General features: G+C 38.8%; 1 protein-coding gene across 1 annotated transcript; it reads left to right on the top strand.

Moving 5' to 3' along the window:
- The first annotated feature begins 3689 nt into the window (after positions 1 to 3689).
- Positions 3690 to 5166, top strand: LOC121978259 (MOB kinase activator-like 1A). Its single transcript, XM_042530626.1, has 4 exons — positions 3690 to 3808; positions 4468 to 4601; positions 4708 to 4871; positions 4963 to 5166. Exons 1-4 carry the CDS (start codon positions 3690 to 3692, stop codon positions 5029 to 5031), a joined length of 486 nt encoding a protein of 161 aa, XP_042386560.1. The 3' UTR covers positions 5032 to 5166.
- The last annotated feature ends 4119 nt before the right edge of the window (positions 5167 to 9285 follow it).

Here is a 9285-nt window from a genome sequence, read left to right as displayed (position 1 = left end):
CATATCGTAGCATGTGAAACACACAGTAAAATCATAATTGGGTCTCTAACCCTAATTCCATGTAGTGGCCGAAAGTTCCAAGCCTAGCCCTAGTTTATAAATAACATAAAATCATGTGAACCCTAAACCAATTTCATATCTTAAATCATTAAGAACATAATGAGCATATTTGGTTTAGGTTCTAAGCTCCCTAGGTTCTTGGTCTTGTTATGGCCGAAAGTTACCATGCCTAGTTCTAGGTTATAAACAACATAAAAGCATGTGAACCCTAAACCAATTTCATATCATAAATCACTAAGACCATAATGAGTATATTTGGTTTAGGTTCTAAACTCCCTAGGTCTTTTAACTTAGTTATGGCCGAAACTTAGGGGTATGAAACAAAGTTCAAAACAACATACAAGCATACACTACAAGAAAAACCCTCATAGACATAGGTGGAACAACAACAGTTTTAAGCAAAAACCGATGTCTTTGAGTATTTTACACCGATTTTTTCAAAAATCGGTGTCTATGAGCACAGATTTTCGCTCATAGACATCGGTTTTTTAGCTGATGTCTATGAGCGCCTTTTTTTTGTTAATAGACATCGGTTTTAACATCGGTTTTTAAAACCCGGTGTTAATGAACCAAAAAAAAAAAATTTAATTTTTCCACCAGCCAAAATTTACAATGTTTCGCAAAATTCCCTCCAAACTTTAACCAATATCGCGCCCCTTCTCTCACCCTAAATCTAAACCTAAACCTCAGACCATCTCTCAGCCTCATCTCCCTCTTCCCCTACTTGGATCTCTTCCCCTTCCTGGATCGATGCCCCTTCCTCTCCCTTCCTCTCTCGATTAGGATCAAAATCACCTGCTTCGGTCCTAAACAAAATCGCAGCATAAATCGTTCCTACCTCCTTGTCCAATCCTCTCTTCCTCCTCCTCCTTCCTCTCTTGCCTCTTCCCGGCTAAGGTAGGGGCCGACGAGATCACATCGAAGCACTTGATTCATTCGATTCCGGTTCCCGTTCGCGAAACCAGTTTCTTTCGATCGAGGTGATGGCGGATGTGCAGATGGGGAGACGGAGACCTTCGCGTTCCAGGCGGAGATCAACCAGTTGTTGAGTCTCATCATCAACACCTTCTACTCCAACAAGGAGATCTTCCTGCGCGAGCTGATTAGCAACGCCTCGATGTGAGACATCGCTGCTTTCATGTTGCTGCTCCCATTTTTTTCCCCTGTGTTGTCGTTGCTGAAGCAAATCGTGTGACTGCAAGCACTCGATAAGATCCAGTTCGAGGGTCTCACCGACAAGAGCAAGCTGAACGCCGCACCTTGTCGCACGGTCTGACACCAAGGAGTTCATGGAGGCACTAAACCTCTTCCAACTCGCGTTGCCTCCCTCCCTCAAGCGCCGGTGAAGATTCAGTCGCTTGCCCAATAAACATCTTTTCATGTGGGAGGATGAGTCAGTTATGTGACGCCCTGAAGCGTCCCGAAGATCGGTGGGAGGATGGACTAACGTTGTCGTTGGGTGCCAATCGCACCTCTTCTTTCGCCGCTATAGTTACATGGAATCTAGAGGTCAAGGAGTATTTTCACATGATCTCTGAAGCTGAACGCCATATCCATATTTCTAAATTACCCACGCATCCTTTTTCCTATTTTTATATTCGTTCGAACACTCTTAAATCCACAATTAATGCAGTTATTGAGAAACTATAAGTGCCATTCTAAAGTAATGCAACAGGTACAAGTATCTGAAGAAAGAAGACAAAGTCATCCGTGTCCTCAGCCTGGTCTTGAACAGGTTGTGTTTGTTGAAAGTTCTGAACCACATATGCTTAAGCTGGCATTATTCCATTAGACACGGATGCAACTGGCGCTACTTAGAAAGCGTTGGATTATCATAATCTGGATTACGAAGACGGTTTGTAGGATCTCAGATACTCAAGGATCTGCCACCAAATATAGAATAGTCAGCTGACAGAGCACCGATGTGGCTTGGATTGGCCGGTAATAGGATTTTTCACTGGCAAGATAAGTCTGCGCGTCTCATGGTGGCATTTATCTTTTGTGCTTTTATCCTTTTTTCTATATTAATACTTATATCACCTAGTAGTTTATCCATCTGCTAGATGGATTCTTTTCTCTACTTATAGAGATTATTTTCCTATCAAATTATTTCGCAAGCATGATAATTGGATTTCATTACTTCATATGCGTTACACTTGCTTGCATTAACCTTGAGAAGCATGACTTTCAAATCTAGATGCTAATTTGTAAATCTTGAAAAAAGCATCAAAATGCTTGTCCAAAAACCATTGCACTACTATTTTTTGTGGTGAAATTGGGCCTTAGTCAAGCTATGTATTGGTTACAGTAACCTTCTAATCACTTGGAAGCTATTGAAACATTATGAGTTTGGCAGCCAGTGTTATTCTCTATTGTTGTTATTATTCTCTAATTGTTCCTCAATATGCACTATATATGTTATCGACAGAGAGTGCTCATTCCATAATAAAACATTTGGTTTGTTTAGCTGAATGCAAATGTTAATATATCGATCATTAGATTATTTATGTGGAAGCATGTGAGAGGCAGTATCTTTGAAGGTTTAATGCCAGAAGACCTTAATGTATATGTGACAACAACATCCAATGTTGTTGAAAGCAGCTAGGGAACATACTGTCCTGGGATGGATCCTCCACCACCACCACTGGAATATATGACTTGCCTTGGTGACTTGTACAGCGTTGCATGGATGGAAGACAGGTTTGAGTTTTATACCTAAACAAGTTATATCTGTTGTCAAGTTCAAAAGGTCTAAACATTTTATTGCATTTTATTTATTTTTTTTCATGTTAATGGGCTGACATTAGATTGTTTGGTTTCGTTAAGGAATTTTTTTTTAAATGTATTTCCTTCTTCAGTGATTTTGTTTCTTTTGAGATGAAACAACAAAGAGGCACTGAAGTACAACAAATTGGATTAGAGCATCGAATCCAAGTTCAATTGTTGAATTTTCTGATTAGTAACTTAGTTTTAATTACAAGATGTTTGTGCATTACAGAATAGCTACACTTTTAAGTCTTGCTATTGACATAACTTTATTTGTTTAAAATTTCCCCAAGAAAATTTTGCTTCGGACATTAAATGCTTTTTACCTTTTACTCTTCTCAAAGCCATAACTTGGTCTTTCTTGAAAAACTTTGTCAAGAAATTAGCGTGTGGTTACTGTTGTCACAATAACAGAATGTAAATTTTACTGCTGCAAAAGTCATATCTTGGTTCTTAATTTTGACACAGCTTGTTTTTAAGGGTAGAAATCCTCCAAACATAGGAGCCTTTTCAATATGATGGCATTGCTAACCTTCTAATTATATTTATGGCAGTGAGAATCACAATCTAAAGGATCGAACTCATCGACAATCTAATTTTTGGATCGGATGTTGCACCTTTAGTCCTCAAAACCGTGAGGCCATTTGGTCAGGCTCTGGTTGATGATTGGGTTTGCTTGAAAACAGTGGTAAATATTGTGCTCTAGCGTATTCATCTTCACAATCTATTTTATTAAACATGACCATGTGTTAACAAAAAACCTTAGGTCCAAGCATTCGAGTTGCATTGTGGATCGCTCACTCAATATGGCATGAAGTATATGCGAGCTTTCGCAAACATATGTAACGAGGGTGTCTCGAAGGATGGGATGGAAGAAGCTTGTGGTAATGTCTGTGGAAGCTACAACTCAGCTAAGTGGAGTCCCTTTATCCATGGCTACAGTGCATGATCTTGTATCTCAAAATTGCACATCTAGTGCAATGTAAGCTCATCAGTGCTCATACATAAATATATAGTCACTGGCAGTAGGAATAGTCATATGCTTACTTAAACTTGTTCAAGGGTGTTGTTTCAGATAGTTATATGCAATTTTGAAAGCTGGAAATGGTAAAGATGCAATTTTGAAAGCTGGAAATGGTAAAGATTCAGTATGCAGTTGGTCTCAATTAGTTCAGATATGGTTTGTTGGTCGAGTTTTTACTTAAATTCAACTATTATTTTATTAAAGCTTCTTTTATGGCTCTTTAGCATCAAGAGGTTTACCTTGTATTGAAACTTTTGTTGCATATATTTCTTGATTCATAAATTTTCAGTGTATATTTCTAATACTCTTGAGTAAATTCCATTAATGCCTCCTTTTTGCAAGATACTAGTTTCAGTGAATCTAACTTGTTATAATTTTTCCATTTTGTCATAACCAGATTGAAAGTTGCTGATACTTTACCTCCCTTAGGAATCATCATTAGCAGAGTTACCTTTGTGGGTCATGATCCATACATATTTCTTAGAAGAATTGCACGATATTTCATCCAATATCATCATAGGGAAGAAAAATATCAAATTTTGCAGATAATTTACTTCTGTGATCCCGCAATGAGTTGTATTTGTATCATATGTTTATTTGCAGATTTGTACTTGTAGGTACGAATATAGATGGGCGGATGGTGTGCAAATAAAGAAACCTATTGAAGTCTCAGCGCCAAAGTATGTTGAGTACCTGATGGAGTGGATTGAAGTTCAGCTTGACGATGAATCTATTTTCCCTCAAAAGCTCGGTAGAGCCTGTCGATCCAAGTGTTCAATTAATCATTCTTCTAATACAACAACAACTAAGGGAGCTTAAATTGCTGATCCTCATTATCTGATGTTTTTTTTTTGTAGGAACACCTTTTCCTGCAAACTTCAAAGACGTCGTGAAGACAATATTCAAGCGGTTGTTCCGTGTTTACGCACACATTTATCACTCTCATTTCCAGAAGATTGTGAGCCTCAAGGAAGAAGCACATCTCAACACCTGCTTCAAGCATTTCATTCTTTTCACTTATGTAAGTGCCTACCTCCGCTTAAAATTTCATTGCTTTCGTCAACCTTTCATACCCATTTGAGAATCGACATGTTCGTGTTATTGTGACGCAGGAGTTTGGGTTGATCGACAAGAAGGAAATCGCCCCGCTGCAGGAGCTGATTGAGTCCATCGTTCTATAAGTTTGTTGCTAATCTAAAGCACTTAAATGATCTTTCAGGTAATCAATCTTATTTCACTGCTAAGTTTCTCTCGAGTGGCTTGTATGTTGATGATGCATTGTTTATTACACATAATTAATGAGTAAATATTAATATGATTTTGTGTGACCCACCTCCACCACCTGTTCCTTGTGGCTCTGAATCAAGAAATTTTGCTGCCACACCTCCCGCCCTCTGCCAGCGTGGTGAGGGCTCGAGAGAGAGAGAGGGAGGCAGAAAGCGGTAGAATTGTATCATTAGAGTAAAATTTGAATCCTATGAGGACGCTTGGGGTCGGCAGTGGAGAAGGCACTTGGAGTGAGGTTACATTATTGCATCTTTACCATTTCCAGCTTTCAAAATTACATCTTTACTAATATATTATTTATGTGTTTTTACAGTTTACAAATCTCAACTACTCTAGAGTTGAAATTGATGAAGTGCGGTTCGATTGGGCGGAATGCATGCTAGATTACATTTGAAGTGCGGTTCTACCTTGATGTGTTGTTAAAAGAATGTTCTATCTTGATATTGATATCTATTAGCTAGCTATTGATGTAAAAAGAATGTTTGGGTATTTTATGGATACTGTTGTAAGAAGATTATTTATATAATTTGTGAATATTTGTGTATTTTATGGATATTATTGAATGAAGAATATTTGTATAATTTGTAAATATTTGTGTATTTTTTTTTGTTATTGTCGGTTTTAAAATCAAATTTGTGCTGTTAAAAAATATACATATTACATCGGTTTTCCACCGCTGCAAAACCGGTGTTATTAACTAATATTATATCGGTCATTTACCGCCGCCAAAACTGGTGTTATTAACATACAATATTACATCGGTTTTACACCGTTGATGAAACGGTGTCGTTGAGTGATACTACACCGGTTAATAACCGATTCGAAGACCGGTGTCGTTAAGTGATACTACATCGATTTTAACCCGATGTCTAAAATGACAGACTTTTAACATCAGCTTCATAGACATCGGTCGAAAATGAAATAGACACCGGTGGAAAACCGATGTCTATGAAGGTTTTTGTTGTAGTGATAAGAATATCAAGCTAACTTCACATCATATCATAAGGGAATTCATGAGCATGCTAGATTTAATTTTAAGCTTCCTTGGACCCTAAAACTAATCATGGCTGAAACATAAGGAGACATGTATCTAGACTTCAAGCAACATTCAAACATGATAACCCTAAGTTAGCTTTATATCATGTCATAAGAAGAGTCATGAGCATGTTAGAGTAAGTTTTAAGCTTTCCTAGGTCTTAATTCTCATCATGGCCAAAGTCCTAAGGTGCAATACATCAATGTTCCAAACAACATACAAGCATGAAACCCTAAGAAATCTTTCTACCTTTTCATAAGGAAAGTCATGAGCATGATAGCTTAAATTTTTAAACACTCCTAGGTCTTCATTTCTATGATGGCCGAAACCCTAATTCCCTAAGATGACATGTATTTAGGTTCCAATCAACATACAAGTGTGAAAACACTAAGTACTCTTCATAACATATTAATAAGCAAGTCATGACCATGGTAGAGTAAATTTTTAACCTCTCCTAGTCAATTACTTCTATCATGGCCGAACACTTCATGAGCATGAATTTAGGTTTTAAGCTACGTACAAGCATAAGAACACCAAACAAATCTCTTATCATAGGGTACATATCATAAGGACTTAGTGAGCATGTTGAGTTTAGGTCTTAAGCCTTCCTAATCTTTTATTCACACTTTGGCCGAAAGTTCAAGAGCATGGATCTAAGTTTTAGGTAAGCATACAAGCATAAGAAACATTAACTAACTCCTATACTAGGGTACATATCATAAGAACATAGTGAGCATGCTTAGTTAGGTCTTAAACATCTCTAAATCTTTTATTCAAGTCTTGGCCGAAAGTTTCAAGAAGTGACCTTAAGTTTTTAAGCATTCTAACCTCATGGAAAACACATAAACAACTTGTACCACAGGTGAGGGGATACTTACATCCTCTTGCTTGTTTTTTCCTAAGGAAGATGGTACCCTTGTGAAGAGGAAGAAGAAACTTCTCCTCCTAGTTCTCTCTTTTCTTCTCTTGCTTGTAAGGAGTAGATCTTGAGGACTCCTTCTTGTGAATTAGTTTTCTTAGCAAGAAAAACCTTAGCTTGGATTTTCGGAAATGAGAGAGGGAGAGGTTTAGGTCTCGGTGGAGGAGGAAGAAGGAGAAAGAAGGAGGAGGAAGAAGAAGGAGGAAGAAGTAGCCAAACTTTCTCTCCTTTCTCTTCTCATTCTTATTTATTCTCAATGAGGATGAAACATGTCCCAATTCATCCCTTCACTCCTCTACTCTCTCACCCTCTTAATTCCCACAAAAATAGAGAAAAAGAAGGAAGAAAGGCAACTTGTCTTTTGCTTGCTTCTTTTCTTAACCAAGAGAAAGAGGAGGAAAGCCACTTGTCTTTCTCTTGTTCCCTTATTTAATCATACTCTTTATCTTTATCTATAATTTATATTCCTTGCTATTCATGTGTCATTCATGATTCTAGTGGTAATTATACACTAATTTAACTTTATCATTTGTGGAAGGTTCAAGGTTCAAACCTTAACCTCTCTTTCTTTTTATTTCTTTTTGGTTCTATTTCCATTTCCCTTTTATTCTAAAAGAAAAATATCCATAGGTATAGCTTATTATTTCGTGGGTGTTACAGAGAATAGAAGAGGAATAGAAATAGTGTAGATGATTATTTCCTCTAAGGCACCATCTATCCTCTTTTATAATCCTTGGTAATGGCTAAAAAGGAAAGATTTTAACAACAATTAAAATCTCTCTTTTCAATTTCCTATTGTGGATGGCTACAAAAGAAAAGTTTTAAAATTAAAAATCCCTCTTTTAAACATTGTAGATGGCTAAAAAAGGAAAGATTTTTAAAATTAAAACCTCTCTTTTAAATCATGATTACAAAAAGGAAAGTTTTAACCAAAATAAAATCTCTGTAAAATACCAGAAAATAGAGAATAATAATAAGGGAATTTTCCGAAATTTTTGGAAATTTTTCGAAAATTTTTCGGAGCTCGTACAGACGAGTTAACGGGGATAAAAACGGGGTCCGGAAAAGCCTATTTAGGTTATCCCATTTAAGTGAGGAAATGTTTATATTTACATTTCCTTTTTCTTTTATTTTCTTTACTCGTTTTCCCCTTCTTTGCCTCGCCAAAACTCGTGTGCCGACTCCTCCTCTGCGCGCACCCAAGTTGTCGGTTTGCCCTAACCGCCGGCCCCGACGGTTTCTTCCTCGCCGGCGCTTGATCAAGAGCCGAACCCCTCTCCTCTCTGCGCCTTCTCCACCCGACAGCACCGCCGGGTGCTCTTCCTCCTCGCTGAGCGACGCGCCGCCGCCACCCCAGCCGACAGCCGACTGCCTTTCCAGTGCCGACGTCGCTGCCCTCTCTGGATGGAGCAGCACTAGCCGAGCCCTACCGACGCTGTGCCCTAGCCACTTAACGCCGTCAGTCAGTCTGCCCTCACCCAATCATCGAAGCGTTGCGCTGCCTTGATTTGTCAATCGCCGCTCGCCGCTCGCCTTGGCATCGCAACTCCTTTCGCGTGAGGCTAGGTCGTCACTACCGATTTCCTTATCTGCCGGTGCCGAGAGCTGCTCGTGAGCCACCCGAACTTCCTTCCTTGTGTCGTGCCTTAGACCTATACTGTCGCACCATCGCCATCTCTCGGACGTCGCCGTTGTGTCGTCGTAGCCATCAGCCTTTCGGCAGAGCCACGCCCAGCCGATCAGTCCAGCACCTCCTCATTATCAAATCTTGGACCAGGGAGATCCCACGCTTTCTCCTCCCACAGGAGCATCTTCCCTAGTTTGGGACAGCACCACGTTGCCATATATCGCCGGTGTCACCCTACCTTCTGCTTTGCTCATGATTTCAGCAGTGGTTTCTTCAGCCGGGTGTCTACATTGATGATTCTATTACAGACTTTCAGGCAGCAGTTTCTCCTAGCTCCAGCCAATGTTTACCAAAGGTAGGATTTCTTCGGTTGTGAGCCTACAAAGGAACATCTAAATATGGGTAAATTTTGGAGTTAAATTCATTTCTACATTTAATTGGTTTAGTGGTGATTGATCGTGGATGTGTTAATTAAGGATTAATTGATATATAATAAATTATATTGAGATAGGATTTGATCAGTGGTTGATTAATTGAGTGTTTGTCCCACTTGGTAGTAGATTGGT

Source organism: Zingiber officinale, chromosome 4B (genome assembly GCF_018446385.1).
Source record: "Zingiber officinale cultivar Zhangliang chromosome 4B, Zo_v1.1, whole genome shotgun sequence".
Taxonomy (NCBI): Eukaryota; Viridiplantae; Streptophyta; class Magnoliopsida; order Zingiberales; family Zingiberaceae; genus Zingiber; species Zingiber officinale.
The sequence above is the reverse complement of the archived record's forward strand: the minus strand, read 5'-3'. Positions and strand labels throughout refer to the sequence as shown.

Excerpts from the sequence above, each read along its gene's own strand:
- LOC121978259 (XM_042530626.1), top strand. The coding sequence starts at position 3,690 with ATGGGATGGAAGAAGCTTGTGGTAATGTCTGTGGAAGCTACAACTCAG. Across the intron at positions 4,602-4,707 it reads TATTTTCCCTCAAAAGCTCG|GAACACCTTTTCCTGCAAAC; the intron begins GTAGAGCCTGTC and ends TTTTTTTTGTAG. Across the intron at positions 4,872-4,962 it reads ATTTCATTCTTTTCACTTAT|GAGTTTGGGTTGATCGACAA; the intron begins GTAAGTGCCTAC and ends ATTGTGACGCAG.